The sequence below is a fragment of the Salvelinus namaycush genome, chromosome 1, assembly GCF_016432855.1.
Source record: "Salvelinus namaycush isolate Seneca chromosome 1, SaNama_1.0, whole genome shotgun sequence".
NCBI lineage: Eukaryota > Metazoa > Chordata > Actinopteri > Salmoniformes > Salmonidae > Salvelinus > Salvelinus namaycush.
The window spans coordinates 19,081,059-19,101,207 of record NC_052307.1 but is presented as its reverse complement, the minus strand read 5'-3'; the positions used below and the strand labels follow the sequence as shown (position 1 = coordinate 19,101,207).

Genomic DNA, 20,149 nt, shown 5'->3' with positions numbered 1-20,149 from the left:
CTAACACCCCTGAGACCACCACTTCCCCCACAAACTTTATTTCTCACAGAACTTTCCATCCCGCAAAGTTGAGAACATTTCAACATTTGCCTCTCCCATTTTACTATACAAGAGGACTGCTGCGGTTTCTTCCGCCTCCATGGTCTGCAGAGTTGGAAATATCACATTGTCGATTGGACGGACAGTTTTATAATGGCAGCTAGACTTTAGATCATCTGTGGAAAAACATCCCAGTCCAATATAAATATGATAATCATCAGGACCAGATTTGACCACCCATCCATTGACAGGGAATAAATTGGAACTCCAGGACCAGGATTAGGAACAGGAAGACTCATCCAACAGGAAATCTCCTTTCATTCCTTGTGGATTATGATTTTTCATCATCTTATTCATCAACTGGTAGCTCTAAAGGTATTTCATGTTTCAATTTCCATCCTTTTAAATAGAATTTTTTTCTGTAACTCTGTCCGCTTGTTTTCCTGTATATAACCCTCCCATACATAGACTATTATTTATGTGTAAGGTGACGATGAAGACTCTTCTGACCTTGTGTGCTGAGACAGTGTTGAGTGTTGTTATTTACTGTTTCAGTTCAGTAAAATGGAAAGCTTATGTGTCGCTTTATTTATTAAAAAATATACTTCACCAAGAAGCACTTTTAAAAATGTTTTCAAAATAAATAAATAATTTATTGTAAATTGTAAATATTTTACTGATTTAATCAAATGTGCCTGAAAGGCTGTTGGGGGAAAAATCAGTTGAGAAATAGAACATTTCACATAACATTTATAGAAATAACACTATTTGGTTTTACATGGACCCAACAAGAAACATGAAGGATTCAAGTTCTATAATCGTGTGGAATAGGGAACATGCTGTGCAGAAGATAAAATACACAAAGTTTAACTAATTATTTCACTAACACACACACACATACGCATGCACACACACAAACACTTTTATTTATTGCTAAATACTGCACAATTTAAACACGTTGCTCTCTAAATATAAATATTGTACTGTAAATTGTTGAGCTCCTTCCTGTAGTTATACTTATGCAAAATGTGTATTCTATTTAATTACATTTTTATTTTGTATGATTTCTTATTGTTGTTGCATTGTCAGGAAGGAACCTGCAAGTAAGCATTTGATGGAAGTGTGTACACCCTGTGCATATGACAAATGAACTTAAACACACGCGCACACACACACACACAAATTCCCCCTGCACCTTACACTCATTCAACAATAGTAAATCCATTAGGTTACCCAGTAAAGGCCAAGTACCCTTTATAACCTGTATTTAACAGCAATATTCATAAGTATGTAATGATCATGCTACAGGTTGAGGGTCCCCAATTTAGTCCCTATGTGTTTAATGGCTGCAAAAATCAATCCGATGGCAATAACCATTTAAAGTGTTTAACTCTGTGGATAGTATTGATCTAGCACTATGATTAATTCCATAAGACCTTTTTACTGTGATATTCTGAAGTTGTTGTATTAATTGGCAGCACTCAAGCTGCTGTTGTGGCAAGGAAGAGCATAATGAACTCTGAGGAAGATATAGTCCTGACCGTTTCCTTTGTTAGGGACCCTAGTCAGTTATCTGTTAATACTAAGCATTAATTAATTCCCGCCTTTCCATTTTCATGCTCTCTTCAAGTAGGTTGACAGTCCGTTTTCCCTGATCTTTGAATTTGATCACATGAGAGAAAAATACAGCTCAATGTACCTTGCATAAAAACCGTATAACACTTCAACATGTTTTACTACCTGTCATTCTTTGCCTTGTAAAACTAAAGTGAAACACTGATTATACATAAGTCATTGAATGAACAAACTTATTCATACTCATATTGCATACAGTGTTTCCAGCTCACATAATCAAAATTCTCGTTATAACAGTACATTTAATTAAACAGGTATTGTCATAAGCAGTGAAAGTGAGAGAGGAACAATACTCCGGCAGACCTCATACACGCACGCATGCCACATACTGTGGAACAAATGGAAACCACAATCATTCCTAGCTTGTGACATTCGTTGGTGCTTTAACCATGCTAAAATATCTGGCATCCCAGTCAGAACCTCTCTCTGTCAGAGGGAATTCACTTGAAATCAAAGAATCTTGCTGTTGGCATTCAATAGAGGGAAATGTGTTTTGAATTTGATGCATGACAGCACCAGCAAAGTATGTTTGACAAAGAACAGGATTTACTGTAAGCTATCTGTCTGTTTTTTGAGAATTCAAAGGATTCCATTTTTTTAAAGTGTGTTGGTAAAGGCCAAATAGCACCATTTGAAATGAAGATACCTCCAATCTCAAGAGTCCTCTATTATCACCATTCCCCGCAGGCACAGATCTGGGATCAGCGTAACCTTAATCGATCCTCAACCATTAGGGAGGTGAGAATGCAAATCTGACCTTAGAGGAGTGTTTAGGGGCAATGTCAACCTATACTCTCATCCATACTCAGAGGTACCACTGTTCACCACAAGGGGGCATACATCCAATAACCACATCATCCCAAGCCATAGACCAATGGTGCTCTTGGGAGTAGTAGTTGAGTTGCTCCTTGACACTGATTTAAGGTCAGTTTTTAATTTTCCCACCTAATGGTTAAGTTGATGATAGAGAGTGTAAGCTGATCCAAGATATGTGCTTATGGGCAACTTCTACCCAGAACATGTTCTTGCTGCGTTAGGAGACAGATAGCCTCCACTAGGCTTTCACCTGAGTGAGGCCTGAAAGCCTTGGCTAGGAGACAGAGAATGTTAGATACATGACTACATGTTCCTTGACCCAGTGACACAGAAACCAGAGCTACAGTAAAAAGAGGGGTATGTACTATAGATAGAAGCAGCAACAGTGGCTTCCCTTGTGCTGTGATTTGACCATTGAAGATTGATTTGGAGATGGGTATGCATTGACTGAGCCAGGTGTGGATCAGGCAAAGATGTGAAACCCACCCAACATGAGTGGAGCAACGGAGAGGACATTACCATGCCTGACACATGGAAACAAGGACAAGGAGGAGAAAACGGAATCTCAAGATGTGGCCAATTACAGAGAGATGGAAAAGAACAGTCAGGAACAACAGTTGAACAGCTTGGAATTTAACATGACGTTTACATTCATTCTAATTACTCTAATTACATTTGTAATTACAATGTAATAACTTCTATTTTTTAAACAAGTCATTATGAACGGTCTCTACAGCATATTCAAAGTCACTTTTTTTATTATTCCTTTACAATCAAACCAATTGTGAAATAGAAAACAATTCTGAATTCCTTGAGGTGACTGGTTTTGCAAGACACTTTACCAATAACCAGTGCTATCAGCTATATGATCTGATTTGCCTTTCTTGTGCCATTCTAGATGTAATCTGTGAAAGGACCTTTTTTGTGTGTTGTACAAAGAACTACCTGATGATTATCAATCAGGCATATTCTGGGCTACAGTCCAACTAAATGAGATATAAATGCAAATTCGATTTTTTTGGTCAAATCAAATCAGCACAGCACCCAATACCCATTGAAAGCATGAAGCAGACAGAACAGAGGATTTAGAACCATGTTTCTCCAGGCACAAGCATCTCTGGTAGTTAGAACTGTCTCATTTTGTCGTAATGTCATGCGTCTGCCCTGTGATTGGCAGGCTCAAGTGCTTACAGATGAAATGGGGCCCCATGCTAATGAATAGGACTCTGATTGCAGGATTCCTCTTCCTGGATTACAGCGTAGCTCCACTGATGAGCAATTACATCTACAGTAGCTCTTGTCTCTGCTGCATATTCACATCATCACATCACTGTTCCTGCTACTCACCATCATACTGATCAGCAGCACTTAACAACTCTCGCTGCAGACAACAAAAGTCTGTGCCGGTTGGTGTTAGTTCCTCTACCTCCTCTTTTTTCTCTTTCTCTTCCTAAAGTAAAGTTCATTTCTGAAGTTTCATTTTCTTCCTGCTTTTTTTGTATGCGCACCTTTTTTTTCTGTTCAGAGGAACCCTCATCCATACAATGTATCGCAATGATGTACAGAGAATAGCCTATGACAAAAACAGTCATAATGGTCACAAGGACTTACACAATCTAACATAGATAGTGATGATGACATACTGTAAACTAGAAAAAAAGACAAGCTGTAAAAGCATAGTGTTCTAGGAATGCCTCAGCTTGTTGACAACTTTAAAAGGTCTCTTCCTGTCATCTTTTTCAGAGTATTCACATCGGATATCAAGAATAACAGTCATGCAAGTCCACCACAAAATATGGGTTGAGTGGAGCTTTTTTAAGCATCAGAGAATATTTTGTTGTTGGAACACTATAGTTGTACTTAAACCTCATATTTAAAGTATTTCTGGCATGCAGGGTTATCATCATCTGTTTGTGACACAAGACAGAAGAAATATCTACATGAAGGACGTTCAACCCCACTCTCTATTCTGGACCCGAACTAGCTGGATGGGGGCCAGTGGTTGAAAACCATCTACAAGGGCATAGTAGTTGACACACTACTGTACATAGCAGAGCATTGCTGAGAGAAACACCTCACTTTGAGGCCAAGAGCATGCTGTTTATGAGCATTATGTTGAGTTAGTTTACAACAAAAAAATAGTACATTTGTATTTTTCTTAAATATGGGAAGGAGAAATGTGAAAATCATGGAGACTGTACACAAAGTAGTTTCTGAATGCGTGAACATGAAAACCGTAGTATAATAAGCTCAGATTCTTACTATAGCACACAGTACAACTACGCCTACACTAAGAACCATACACATATGCATTCCACATGAGGAGTAGCCTACCACTGAGGAAAACTGAGGAAATAGCTAACACAAATGATAAACTTTGACAACGCTCAAAGCCAACTGCCCACTTTGCAAAAATAAATATGAAACGTCAGCGTGAGTCAAAAATGTGTTTATTTATCAGGGTGACAACAACTGTTAAAACTGTACAGCAGTACTTCCGTTTGATTAATGATTGGCTACACTCACTACCCTATAATTCACTGTAACATATTGGAAGCATCACCCTGACTGTGGCTACTCTATTGTATTGTACTGGCAGGAAGGGGGGGGGGGGGGGGGGGGGGGGGGGGGGGGTGTATAGACTGTGGACCAAGCATCTGGAAGATTAGAGTATAGACTGTTTCCAAACAGTCTTTTAGCTTACCGAATACACCCCTGCCCTCTCAGACATAGAATGAGAAATCAGTGTCTATATTCTTAACCCAGTTAATTGCGTATGTTTAGGCCTACAAATGATTTGATTTCTATTTTGCACAAAATTACTGAATTCAAATGCATCTACACTGAGTTTACAAAACATTAAGAACACCTTGTCTTTCCATGACAGGCTGACCCCTTATTGATGTCACTTGTTAAATCCACGCTTGTAAGCAGGAATCAGGATAGAATTATGGTCGGATTTGCCAAATGGAGGGCGGGGGAGAGCTTTGTATGCACCACACACAGAGATGCATAAAAAAGCTCTCCCCCACCCTCCATTTGGCAAATCGGACCATAATTCTATCCTCCTGATTCCTGCTTACAAGCAAAAACTAAAGCAGGAAGTACCAGTGACTCGCTCAACACAGAAGTGGTCAGATGGCGCGGATGCTACGCTACAGGACTGTTTTGCTATCACAGACTGGAATATGTTCCGGTATTCATCCAATGGCATTGAGGAGTATAGCACCTCAGTCACTGGCTTCATCAAAAAGTGCATTGACGACGTCGTCCCCACAGTGACCGTGCGTACATATCTCAACCAGAAGCCATGGATTACAGGCAACATCCGCATCGTGCTAAAGGCTAGAGCTACCGCTTTCAAGGAGCGGGACAGTAATCCGGAGGCCTATAAGAAATCCCGCTATGCCCTCAGACGAACCATCAAACAAGAAAAGCGTCAATACAGGATTAAGATTGAATCCTACTACACCGGCTCTGAAGCTCGTCGGATGTGGCAGGGCTTGAAAACTATTATGGACTACAAAGGGAAACCTAGACGCGAGCTGCCCAGTGATGCGAGTGATGCGTAAAATGCCTTTTATGCTCGCTTCGAGGCAAGCAACACTGAAGCATGCATGAGAGCACTAGCTGTTCTGGATGACTGTGTGATAACGCTCTCAGTATCCGATATGAGCAAGTCCTTTAAACAGGTCAACATTCACAAAGCTGCGGGGCCAGATGGATTACCAGGACATTTACTCTAAGCAAGCACGGACCAACTGGCAAGTGTCTTCATTGACATTTTCAACCTCTCCCTGACCGAGTCTGTAATACCTACATGTTTCAAGCAGACCACCATAGAACCTGTGCCCAAGGAAGTGAAGGTAACCTGCCTAAATGATTACAGCCCTGTAGCACTCACGTCAGTAGCCATGGAGTGTTTTGAAAGGCTGGTCATGGCTCACATCAACAGCATCCTCCCGGATACCCTAGACCCACTCCAATTCGATTACCGCCCAAACAGATCCACAGATTACGCAATCTCAATCGCACTCCACACTGCCCTTTCCCACCTGGACAAAAGGAACACCTAAGTGAGAATGCTGTTCATTGACTACAGCTCAGTGTTCAACACTATAGTGCCCATGAAGCTGATCACTAAGCTAAGGACCCTGGGACTAAACACCTCCCTCGGCAACTGGATCCTGGACTTCCTGACGGGCCGCCTCCAGGTGGTAAGGGTAGGAAACAACATGTCTGCCACGCTGATCCTCAACACAGGGGCCCCTCAGGGGTGTGTACTTAGTCCCTCCTGTTTTCCCTGTTTACCCACGACTCCAACACCATCATTAAGTTTGCTGACGACACAACAGTGGTAGGACTGATCACCGACAACGATGAGAGAGCCTATGGTGCCAGGACAACAACCTCTCCCTCAATGTGAGCAAGACAAAGGAGCTGATCGTGGACTACAGGAAAAGGCGGGCCGAACAGGCCCCCATTAACATCAATGGGGCTGTAGTGGAGCGGGTCGAGAGTTTCAAGTTCCTTGGTGTCCACATCACCAACGATCTATCATGGTCCAAACATACCAAGACAGTCGTGAAGAGGGCACGACAAAACCTTTTCCCCCTCAGGAGACTGAAAAGATTTGGCATGGGTCCCCAGATCCTCAAAAAGTAATATAGCTGCACCATCGAGAGCATCCTGACATCCTGACTGGCATCATCGCCTGATATGGCAACTGCTCGGCATCTGACCGTAAGGCGCTAAAGAGGGTAGTGCGTACGGCCCAGTACATCACTGGGGCCAAGCTTCCTGCAATCCAGGACCTATAAAATAGGCAATGTCAGAGGAAAGCAAATAAAATTGTCAGATACTCCAGTCACCCAAGTCATAGACTGTTTTCTCTGCTACCACACGGCAAGCGGTACCGGAGCGCCAAGTCTAGGACCAAAAGGCTCCTTAACAGCTTCTACCACCAAGCCATAAGACTGCTGAACAATAAATCAAATGGCCACCGGACTATTACATTGACTTACCCCTCCATTTGTTTTGTGCACTGCTGCAACGCGCTGTTTATTATCTATACATAGTCATTTCACCCCTACCTACATGTACAAATTGTCTCTAACCTGTACCCCCGCACACTGACTCGGTACCGGTACCCCCTATATATAGCCTCGTTATTGTTATGTTATTGTGTTACTTTTTCTAATTTTTTCTTTCCTTTATTTGGTAAATATTTTCTTAACTCTTCTTGAACTGCACTGTTGGTTAAGGACTTGTAAGTAAGCATTTCACAGTAAGGTGAGCAAGTATTCGGAGCATGTGACAAATACATTTTGGTTTGATTTGATTTGAAGGGGATGAGACAGGTTAAAGAAGGATTTTTAAGCCTTGAGACACTTGGAACATGGATTGTGTATGTGTGCCATACAGAGGGTGAATGGACAAGGCAATAGATGTGTGCCTTTGAACGGGGTATGGTAATAGTAGGTGCCAGGGGCACCAGTTTGTGGCAAGAACTGCAACACTTCTGGGTTTTTAACGCGCAACAGTTTCCCGTGTGTATCAAGAATTGTCCACCACCAGCCAACTTGGCACAACTTTGGGAAGCATTGGAGTCAGCATCCCTGTGGAATGCTTTTGACACCTTGTAGAGTCCATTCCCCGACAAATTGAGGCTATTCTGAGGGCAAAAGGGGGCTGTCGTTTGGGGGCAGGGGGGGTAACTCAATGTTAGGAAAGTGTTGCTAGTGTCTGGTATATCAATTTAAGTCTGCTTTGCTATTTCAGAAAAGGAATGTAGTTGCCTATAAATGCAATAGCTCCTTCTTACCACTGAATGGGGTGAAAGCACTGCCAAAGGCAGCTCCTATCAACATTTCATGTTGGGGATGTCAACAGGTATCTCTCCACTCTTCACACAGTGATTAGGGATTCACCATTTATGCTCCTCCAGACTACAGCTGTAAGAATTATACCATAACCTTACAATCTTAATTATCCCAACAATTTGTAAATATATTGTTAACAACTTTGGATTTCCTCATGCGGTCAGGGTCCAGGTATGTTAATATGAATGAGGTCAGTTTTAGTATCTGATGTGTTGGAGGTGGTGATGTTTCCCAGTTTGACTCAAAAAGCACCTCTCTTTCATTGTTTAATGCAGATGTTGTTCAATCTGACAGTGTTTAGATATCAAAAATAAGGACTGCACGAAGGCACAGATAGACATTACATAAACCTAGACTTGCAATGCAAAGGTATGTCTGTGTTTTTAAGCCGGAGCTCAGCCCCAACCCAACCTCCAACTCCCATCTCGGTACCATTTCTCAGGGGTTTTTCCTTTCTTTCCTTTCTCCTCACTCTCTCTCTCCATTGTCCCAGCTTCCTCCCTTCCTCCCTGCTCTCCCCAGCCCCTCGGCCCTCAGCCCATCCTCACATGGAACAGTTGTATCCGGTTACTCTGTATTGTGCTGCGGCTCAATAGGAGCCCTGTTCAGTGTGATAGTGAGTGTGTGTGGGTTCACCCCTAGCTAAACTTTCCATTGTAGCTAATCAGGTCAGACAGGACAGTGCCTTTAAAGAGGATGCTGTTGCTGTACTGAGATTGGAAGCATAACAGGCAGTAGAGACTATCTGTGTGACTTCTCAGTTTGCCCTAGCATTATTGGTCCGTCATTGATGTGCTGGCATTGATTTTTAGTATAACGTTAATCTAATTAATATACGTCTATTGTATTATATATTTGTGCCATACTTGTTCAGTTGGTGGTGTATCATTACGATGATGGGATTTTTTGTAAGCCATTTTTGTCAATTGGTGAAGGAGCTGAGAAATAAGACATATGGGATTACAATATATGACGGGATTATAATGATGATATATTTTATCTATCATGGCAAGACTTCAAATTTTGTACCCCTCTAAGGTGTCACATTGCTCTCTACTAGTGGATCCTTTTGATTGGATACATCCATGATGGCTCCGCCCAATACACATATATTCTGAGCCAGTCCCTCGCCCCCTTTGGTGACACAGCCCAGCTCACCTGAGGATTCTCATATAGCCATAACAGTCACCTGTACCAGCAGGGTCAGAACCCATCACACCACAAACAACTTTCACAGGACCTGCTTCAGCACACATACATATGTAAGTACTTTCTTCTTTGAAGTTCTTCTTTATTTTCCAAAAGTTTGTAAATAGATTATGATTATGTATGTTGAATTTATTTATGTTATGTGACCTGAAATTGACAGTTAACAGGCTTTTTAGTGTTTGGTAAACAAGTTTTTCTTTGTATTTTTTCAGTTCACACTGGGGAGGGGAGAGTTAAAACACAATGTACAGTAGGTCTGAAGCAGTGACATCTAGATGCTAAATTAATTTGTCTTGTGCAAAGAGATGGAGACTTCAGCTTCATGGATATTAGATGATTGGATGATTTTGGATGATTTCAAACATATTCTATTGTTCGCTAAAGCAATATTGACTGAGAGTCTATTGTGCACAATTGACATGAGCAAAGGGTATTGTTAATTTACACCACCAGATCAGAATATTATGAGTTTAGGTCTGAGCTCTGTGTGCTGTATGTTTCTATAATGATACAACAGTGGGTGTATAGTCCAGCTGCTATATGATTACAAATGACAGAATAGTTCAAACAGTGTGTTTTAGTCCCCCTCTACTCTGGTTAGTAGTGTGGTTAAGGTTATGGTTAGTTTTTAATTCAGATTTTTAGGAGAGAAATTGAATAACTTTTGCCTTTGCAGCTTGGCCAGTTAGTGACAACTGACAACACTCTACTCTCTCCACCACTCTGTCCCAGCGCAGCAGAAACGCACCATGTCCTCCACCTTCTCCATGCGCAGCTACTCAGCCCGCCAGCCATCCTTCTCCAGCATGTCTCTGAGAGACAGCAGTAGTAGTGGTGGCAGGAGCCGCTCCAAAGCCCCTGTCTCCTCCCTGTCCTCTGCCAACACCCTGTCCCTCTCCCGCTCCCTCTCCATGGGCAACGGGCTCAATGTCCTGGGCGCCCTCTCCTCCCTGAACGGCATGGGTGTGGGCGCCAGCGACAAGGAGACCATGCAGGGCCTGAACGACCGGCTGTCCAACTACCTAGACAAGGTGCGCTCCCTGGAGCGATCCAACGCTGAGCTGGAGCTCAAGATCAAACAACTGATGCTGGAGCGGGCCCCCAAAGGTCACGATATCGAGGGTATGATGGCCCAGGCTCACGCCATTGGACAGGAGGTCAGTGCCCACCTGGCCGTAAAGATGAATATGATATGTAATCAGCTAGTCAGTAATTGTGTATAGATCACAATACCTGGGTACCCTTATTGTTTACATTTGTGTAGTCCTATTCCACAAACGTCTCCTGTATGTGCCCTGCCGTGCTCCTCAACTTTCTTCTTTCACTAGTACATCAGATACGACTGCTGTCCTGCGATGGGACACTTTCAGATGTGTATCTATGTGCTTTAGTGTCTAACTTTAAAGTAAATGTGTTCCTTCCTTCCTGCTACTTCTCAGGTGAGAAAGAAGACCCTGGAGAATGCTCGCATCATGCTGGAGATTGATAATGCCAAGCTGGCCGCCGATGACTTCAGGGTCAAGTGAGTGCCAAACATAGAATTAGGAATTAGAATACTAGAATGGACATGAACCTTCTTATGATGGGATAAAGGTCAGCTATTTTGGTCAGGGAGCTGGTCAACCATGGTTTGCCAGTGCTTTCACCCCATTCCGGAACTTTTGACATAGCCCCTCTTGAAATTTAATAAGATCTCTATGGTGCCAACACAGAGGGGCTTTTCTTTTACCTGCCTGTCTGTGAGATTCACATGGGAGTGCTAGACTACGTTGCACCTTGGATAAATGACCTCTCTGTCAGGCCGAGAAATTAGAGCCTGCTCCCACGGTACTCACAGACTGAAAGGAGGCCATCAGTTAGCACTGGCCATGATAGATAGATAGGGTCAAGGAAACATCATCCATTTCAGAGGTATCTGTGGTTGGCAAGGTGAAGCACAAATCAAGAGGCGCCAGAGTTGTCTGTGTCAAGGTCCCTATGTATTCACAATGTACTGATGGTATACAGTCAAATGTTGGAATGCAGCAGTGCTCACAGTATGTGTAGATGTATCTGCTGACCGAGGTATGGTTACGTGTGTGTGTGTCTACCTGCGTGCATGTGTCTGGATACCGGCGTGTGTACCTGTGTGTGTCCATGTCTGTGTGCTATGCCTCTGTTACCATCCATTGGTTTAGATGGGAGGCTGAGGCCACACTGTGCCAGTCTGTAGAGAGGGACTGTCTGGCTCTCAGGAGGGCCAAGTCAGACCACGACCAGATCATAGCCACCCTGAGAGGAGATCTGGACAGCCTGAAGGAGGAGCTCTACTTCCTCAAGAAGAATCACGATGAGGTGAGAGCTCCGCTGCATGGGTCAAAACCGGCCCAGCTATTACTGATGAGTAATTACACATCAACCTAATCACTTCACACGTTGTCAAACTGTTTTTGGTTCAGTGGAGGGTTGTTCCAGGAAACAGAGTTGTATTCCAGATTGTCCCAGTGCACATACTCTATGAATTAAATCCTCAAAACAACATGAGGGTTCATATGGTATCCTTAAGGCATCTTGTTTTACTTCCTAAAAGGTTTATTATTTTAGGTAAATGGTGCTTTTTGGCACATGGGTAATTGTGTTAAAATAACAAATATATTTTCATTTGGTACGTGAATACAGTTTCATTTCCCCATGCATGTTGAATGTCACTGAAATATAATCATGTTTAGAATGACCACACCCTGTACTCCATGTAGTCTTTGAGTCTGGTGATACCATGATCATACAGACTACTGTATACACACACACACACACACACACACACACACACACACACACACACACACACACACACACACACACACACACACACACACACACACACACACACACACACACACACACACACACACACACACACACACACACACACACACACACACACATCATTACGTGAGCTCCACTAGCCACAGGGAGTGTGTGTGTTTAGACAGCCAGGTGTGGTGTCCAGGATGTGGCCAACTACTCAGGCTCCCTAGTAGAAATTCTCTCACACACACACACACAATATTACCTCTGAATAATTCATAATAATAAAAAAATATTTATTGGGTTCTTATATTTGTCCTATTTCACATATGTACAAGTGTCAATGTTTCCGTCAGATACCTTTTTAAGAGCTCACCTGGCTGCCTCCCCATAGAACCAGCAACAACACACTGACCTCAACTGTCGTCTGACATCTGGGTGTTAGTGTGTAGACATTGATTAGGACCTATCAGTATCAGCCATTACAGTTTTCCATTTCCAGGCCCACTGAAAGTGTTTGTCTCTCTCCATCAGGATTGGGGTCAATTCCATTCCAATTCTAACTCCAGTTTAATTCCTGAGGTGACTGAATTGAAATGGAGTTGACCCCAACTATGGTCTCCATCCCTGTAGGAGATGGGCTCCATGAAGGCCCGTATGGCCAACGAGCAGGTGAATGTGGAGGTGGATGCAGCCCAGGGCCCAGACCTTGGGGCCATAATGGCTGAGCTGAGGAGCCAGTATGAGGGCATTGCGCGTAAGAACAAGGAGGACTCAGAGACCTGGTACCTTAAGAAGGTCAGTGAGACATCTGACATGGTAATGATGAAGAACTCAGCTGAGCTCAGTAGGATGTCACTGAGTAGAAGTATTCTACAGTATATCATCTGTGTTTGTGAACGTAGTACTGTATGTGGGTAGATGTACTCATGACTGCTGTGTGTATGCAACACTGCTGGTGCAATGGAATGTGTGTGTGTGTGTGTGTGTGTGTGTGTGTGTGCGTGCGTGCGTGCGTGCGTGCGTGCGTGCGTGCGTGCGTGCGTGCGTGCGTTTGTGCCTGCGCGTGTGTGTACGTGTGTGTGTGTTTTGCAGCTGGAGTCAGTGCAGTCAGAGGTAAAGGAGAGCGGTGAGGCGCTACGCTGTGCTCAGAGTGAGCTCAGCGAGAGACGCCGCTTCCTACAGGCCCTGGAGGGGGAACTGGACAGTCTGCGCAAACAGGTACTGCAGCTGTCCTTCAGCTGTCCAAACGCCCCCTTCTGTCAACACACGCCCCTTTCAGTCCAGACACACACGCTTCAGCTGTCCAGACATACCCCTTTCAACAGTCCAGACACACCCTTATCTGTCCTCTACCATTTCCTTGGCCTCTACCAATGCTTTCTCCCTGATGAGAAGCAGGGTTGGGGTCAATTCATTTTGGATTTTGAGGATACTGAATCCCTGGGCATCATTTTAAAATGAACTCTGTGGGAGGCACATGGAAAAACACTGCTCAAATAGATTGAGTCATCCTCTCTCAGTGTGTTGCTTCACATCTGCATCTGCTTTGCCATTATAAAGCAACAGTGCTGCAGTGCACACAATGAATATCCTCTGCTCTCCTGAGTGAATGGAAGTGAATGGAGATCAATTCATCAATGTGTCAGGACCCAGACAGAGCCAGACAAGTCAAGGTCATGTCTGTGGCACTGTCAGTAACATGTGAGGGCAGATATATACATCCTGCAGTAGCTCCAGATCTACATAGAGAAGGCGCTGGTTTGGAAAACAGATCATGTGTGTTTGTTCAACCTGATAAAGAACCTACTGTCTCTATAAGCTGAATAATGATGAGTGAGGATGACACTCCCTGGTCTTGCTGGTCAATTGGTGAGGTTTGACAGATGGTAAATTGATGAGCCAGGTGTGGAATTCGAGAGCCATATACAGACTGTGTAGTTCTACTCAGGAGTAGCTGTGTAGCCATGAGTAGCTACTCATGGCTGCTGTGTCTGTGTATAATATTAGTGCGCCAGCTTGAAAAGTGATGAGCTAGTGGCAAACTACAACAATTTGGCAGCCATGTTTGTGCATAACATAAGCATTACAGTGATGAGTGGTGTAGTGGTAAGACACTATCACATTTCTAGCATGTCTGAGTATAAAATTAGCGCCTTAGCTTAGCGACGATCCCAACATCTAGCGAAAAACATTAGGTTAACTTGGCGGCCCTGGCCTGTCCCCAATGCAGGTGGGTGTGTTGGAAGGGAACCTGAGAGAGACAGGCCATAAGTATGCTCTGGAGATGGACAGTTTGCAAGCCACGCTGTCTCAGCTGGAGGAGGAGCTGTCCCAGCTGCGTCTGGACATGCAGCGCAACAAGACAGACTATGAACAGCTGCTCCGTATCAAGCAGAACCTGGAGCTGGAGATCGCCACCTACAGGAGACTGCTGGAGGGAGAGGAAGTGTGAGTCCCTCTATTGATTTATTTAAATATTTGTATTCATTTTTTCAGCTCAGATTTACACAGACATAATTAGTATGAAGATTGACATTCCCTCACCTTCTCTCACTGACATTCCCTCAGATTTGAACATAAATACAGTGAGATACTGGGGGAGGATTATTCTTCTTGGTATGAGTTATTTGGAAACAAGCCTGAGCCTTGGTGAACGGTCGTCTAATTCAGACGGTAAATGAAACAAGAGCCTGGTGACAATGCTACCACTGTATGTGTGACTTGGCTTACTTCCTTCATATGTACACTGAACAAAAACATAAACGCAACATATAAAGTGTTGGTTCCATGTTTCATGAGCTGAAGTAAAAGATCCCAGGAATGTTCCATATGCACTAAAAGCTTATTTGTCTAAAATGTTGTGCACAAATTTGTTTACAATCCTGTTAGTGAGCATTTTATCTTTGCCATGATATTCCATCCACCTGGCAGGTGTGGCATATTAAGAAGCTGAATCAACAGCATTACCATTACACAGGTACCCCTTGTGCTGGGGACAATAAAAGGCCACTTTAAATGTACAGTTTTGTCACACAACACAATGTCACAGATGTATCAAGTTTTGAGGGAGGGTGCAATTGGAATGCTGACTGAAGGAATGTCCAAAAGAGCTGTTGCCAGATAATTTAATGTTAATTTCTCTACCATAAGCCAGAGATTGGTGGTCGAACATCATGTTCTCAAACATTGTTTTCGAAAATTTTGCAAAATGTCCAACCGGCTTCACAACCGCAGACCACGTGTAAGGTGCCATGTGGGGAAGCAGTTTGCTGATGTCAATGTTGTGAACAGAGTGCCCCATGTTGGCGGTGGGGTTATGGTATGGGCAGGCATAATCTACGGACAACAAACACAACTGCATTTTAGCGATGGCAATTTGAATGCACAGAGATACCATTACGAGATCCTGAGGCCCATTGTCGTGCCATTCATCCGCCGCCATCATCTCATGTTTCAGCATGATAATGCACGGCCCCATGCCACAAGGATCTGTACACAATTCCTGGAAGCTGAAAATTCTTCCATGGCCTACAGTCATAGCCAAAAGTTATGAGAATGACACAAATATTAATTTTCACAAAGTCTGCTGCCTCAGTTTGTATGATGGCAATTTGCATATACTCCAGAATGTTATAGGGAGTGATCAGATGAATTGCAATTAATTGCAAAGTCCCTCTTTGCCATGCAAATGAACTGAATCCCCAAAAAACATTTCCACTGCATTTCAGTCCTGCCACAAAAGGACCAGCTGACATCATGTCAGTGATTCTCTCGTTAACACAGGAGTGAGTGTTGACGAGGACAAGGCTGGAGATCACTCTGTCATGCTGATTGAGTTCGAATAACAGACTGGAAGCTTCAAAAGGAGGGTGGTGCTTGGAATCATTGTTCTTCCTCTGTCAACCATGGTTACCTGCAAGGAAACACGTGCTGTCATCATTGCTTTGCACAAAAAGGGCTTCACAGGCAAGGATATTGCTGCCAGTAAGATTGCACCTAAAACAACCATTTATCTGCTCATCAAGAACTTCAAGGAGAGCGGTTCAATTGTTGTGAAGAAGGCTTCAGGGCGCCCAAGAATGTCCAGCAAGCGCCAGGACCGTCTCGTAAAGTTGATTCAGCTGCAGGATCGGGGCACCACCAGTACAGAGCTTGCTCAGGAATGGCAGCAGGCAGGTGTGAGTGCATCTGCACGCACAGTGAGGCAAAGACTTTTGGAGGATGGCCTGGTGTCAAGAAGGGCAGCAAAGAAGCCACTTCTCTCCAGGAAAAACATCAGGGACAGACTGATATTCTGCAAAAGGTACAGGGATTGGACTGCTGAGGACTGGGGTAAAGTCATTTTCTTTGATGAATCCCCTTTCCGATTGTTTGGGGCATCCGGAAAAAAGCTTGTCCGGAGAAGACAAGGTGAGCGCTACCATCAGTCCTGTGTCATGCCAACAGTAAAGCATCCTGAGTTCCTTCATGTGTGGGGTTGCTTCTCAGCCAAGGAAGTGGGCTCACTCACAATTTTGCCTAAGAACACAGCCATGAATAAAGAATGGTAACACATCCTCCGAGAGCAACTTCTCCCAACCATCCAGGAACAGTTTGGTGACGAACAATGCCTTTTCCAGCATGATGGAGCACCTTGCCATAAGGCAAAAGTGATAACTAAGTGTCTCGGGGAACAAAACATCGATCTTTTGGGTCCATGGCCAGGAAACTCCCCAGACCTTAATCCCATTGAGAACTTGTGGTCAATCCTAAAGAGGCGGGTGGACAAACAAAAACCCACAAACTCCAAGAATTGATATGCAAGAATGGGCTGCCATCAGTCAGGATGTGGCCCAGAAGTTAATTGACAGCATGCCAGGGCGGATTGACTCTTTGCATCAACTTCATGTAATTGTCAATAAAAGCCTTTGACATGTATGAAATGCTTGTAATTATACTTCAGTATTCCATAGTAACATCTGACAAAAATATCTAAAGACACTGAAGCAGCAAACTTTGTGGAAATTAATATTTGTGTCATTCTCAAAACTTTTGGCCATGACTGTACATATTTAACAGACATGTCACCCGTTGAGCATGTTTGAGACGCTCTGGATTGACGTGTGCGACAGCTTGTTCCAGTTCCCGCCAATATCCAGCAACTTCGCACTGCCATTGAAGAGGAGTGGGACAACATTCCACAAGCCAATGGCAGTCACGCCCCAACCTTTTATTTAAAATGTATCTGTGACCAACAGATGCATATCTGTATTCCCAGTCATGTGAAATCCATAGATTAGAGCCTAATGAATTTATTTCAATTGACTGATTTCCTTATATGAACTGTAACTCAGTAAAATCTTTGAAATTGTCGCATGTTGCATTTATATTTTTGTTCAATGTAAGTAAACTGTGTTTTATTGATTTGACTTTCAGGATCAAGGAAATGCCTGTTCCTAAAAGTAAGTACATTGTCAGATAATTTCTTCTCTAACCTCTATCCCAGCCTTTAAAATCCTGGCAGCCATTTTGTGCCACACACCAGCTATTACAGTGTACTAGTGCTGATAAGTGGAAACTGAAACTATGGATCTGTTCTGTGTTACAGAGGAGCCTGAGGTGAGGACCAGGAAGATCGTCAAGGTGGTCACCCAGACCATGATCAACGGCAGGGTAGTGGAAGAATCCAGTGAGGTGGAGCAGATCAAAGACAGCAAGAAATAAGCTGATCAGCTCCATTCTTTTATATCTTCCTCATCATCACATACACAGAGCCTTGGCCCTCCACATTCTAGTTGGAATCACAAATTTGTGAAAGAATGCTTTTTATCTACAAACAAGGACAGTCTGAGTCGACTAAGGAGATGTTCGACCACCAATCTCTGGACATGCAGTAACTGTAGACTAAAACGTGAAAAATGTGTGGGGTCAATGTATAATCAATATTGGGAATATATCATTTTGAGGTTTATTTGGGAAATAGTAAACAGTAGTAGGTTAATTGTGGACTAGAAGTGTGTCTATTTTTATATGAGCGGGAGAGCATGAGAGATCCCTTCAACATTCTACTTTATATTAAGTTCTTTATGGCATATAGTAACTTTGTAGCTATGCTGTACATTCACCAAAATGTAATTATGCTTATATTGTAGCTGCAGATAAAGTTTCTAAAATAATGATTGTATTGTAATGAAAGGAAACTCTCTGTTAGCAGTAGTTACAAAGTGGAATCCCCCCAAATAACAGAATCCTGTGTTACCATATGGAATTGTATTAAATATAATATATATATATGCCAGTTATATATACACTACCATTCAGTTATATATACACTACCGTTCAGTTATATATATACTACCATTCAGTTATATATACACTACCGTTCAAAGGTTTGGGGTCACTTAGCAATGTCCTTGTTTTTGAAAGAAAAGCTAATTTTTTGTCCATTAAAATAACATCAAATTGATCAGAAATACAGTGTAGACATTGTTAATGTTGTAAAGGACTATTGTAGCTGGAAATGGCAGATTTTTTATGGAATATCTAAATCGGCGTACAGAGGCCCATTATCAGCAACCATCACTCCTGTGTTCCAATGGCACATTGTGTATGCTAATCCAAGTTTATAATTTTAAAAGGCTAATTGAAAACCATTTTGCAATTATGTTAGGACAGCTGAAAACTGTTGTCCTGATTAAAGAAGCAATAAAACTGGCCTTCTTTAGACTAGTTGAGTATTACATTTACATTTTAGTCATTTAGCAGACGCTCTTATCCAGAGCGACTTACAGTAGAGTGCATACATTTTATTACATTTTTACATACTGAGACAAGGATATCCCTACCGGCCAAACCCTCCCTAACCCGGACGACGCTATGCCCCACGTCGCCCCACGGACCTCCCGGTTGCGGCCGGCTGCGACAGAGCCTGGGCGCGAACCCAGCCCAGCCTGGGCGCGAACCCAGAGACTCTGGTGGCGCAGCTAGCACTGCGATGCAGTGCCCTAGACCACTGCGCCACCCGGGAGGCCACCCGGGAGTGGTGGCCACCCGGGAGTATCTGGAGCATCAGCATTTGTGGATTCGATTACAGGCTCAAAATGGCCAGGAACAAAGAACTTTCTTCTGAAACTCGTCAGTCTATTCTTGTTCTGAGAAATTAAGGCTATTCCTTGCGAGAACTTGCCAAGAAACTGAAGCTCTCGTACAACGCTGTGTACTACTCCCTTCACAGAACAAACTGGCTCTAACCAGAATAGAAAGAGGAGTGGGAGGCCCTGGTGCACAACTGAGCAAGATGACAAGTACATTGGAGTGTCTAGTTTGAGAAACAGACGCCTCACAAGTCCTCAACTGGCAGCTTCATTAAATAGTATCCGCAAAACACCAGTCTCAACGTCAACAGTGAAGAGGTGACTCTGGGATGCTGGCCTTCTAGGCAGATTTCCTCTGTCCAGTGTCTGTGTTCTTTTGCCCATCTTAATCTTTTCTTTTTATTGGCCAGTCTGAGATATGGATTTCTCTTTGCAATTCCCATCACTCTCCTTGGTCAAATAGCCCTTACGAAGCCTGGAGGTGTGTTTTGGGTCATTGTCCTGTTGAAAAACTAATGATAGTCCCACTAAGCACAAACCAGATGGGATGGCATATCGCTGCAGAATGCTGTGGTAGCCATGGTGGTTAAGTGTGCCTTGAATTGTAAATAAATCACTGACAGTGTCACCAGCAAAGCACCCCCACACCACCACACATCCTCCTCCATGCTTCACAGTGGGAACCACACATGCGGAGATCATCCA

The 20,149-nt window shown here is 43.3% G+C and overlaps 1 protein-coding gene across 1 annotated transcript; it reads left to right on the top strand.

Moving 5' to 3' along the window:
• The first annotated feature begins 10,330 nt into the window (after positions 1 to 10,330).
• LOC120054200 (keratin, type I cytoskeletal 18-like) lies at positions 10,331 to 18,074 on the top strand. The gene is made up of 8 exons (XM_039001661.1): positions 10,331 to 10,738; positions 11,021 to 11,103; positions 11,759 to 11,915; positions 13,002 to 13,166; positions 13,464 to 13,589; positions 14,602 to 14,819; positions 17,787 to 17,812; positions 17,959 to 18,074. The coding sequence occupies exons 1-8, from the start codon at positions 10,331 to 10,333 to the stop codon at positions 18,072 to 18,074; spliced, it is 1,299 nt and encodes a 432-aa protein (XP_038857589.1).
• Positions 18,075 to 20,149: the final 2,075 nt, after the last annotated feature.

What these genes read in the sequence shown, in the direction of transcription:
- LOC120054200 (XM_039001661.1), top strand. Translation starts at nt 10,331, where the DNA reads ATGTCCTCCACCTTCTCCATGCGCAGCTACTCAGCCCGCCAGCCATCC. An exon ending in CTGCTGGAGGGAGAGGAAGT is followed by an intron (nt 14,820 to 17,786) that starts GTGAGTCCCTCT and finishes TTTGACTTTCAG; the next exon opens with GATCAAGGAAATGCCTGTTC. An exon ending in GGAAATGCCTGTTCCTAAAA is followed by an intron (nt 17,813 to 17,958) that starts GTAAGTACATTG and finishes TCTGTGTTACAG; the next exon opens with AGGAGCCTGAGGTGAGGACC.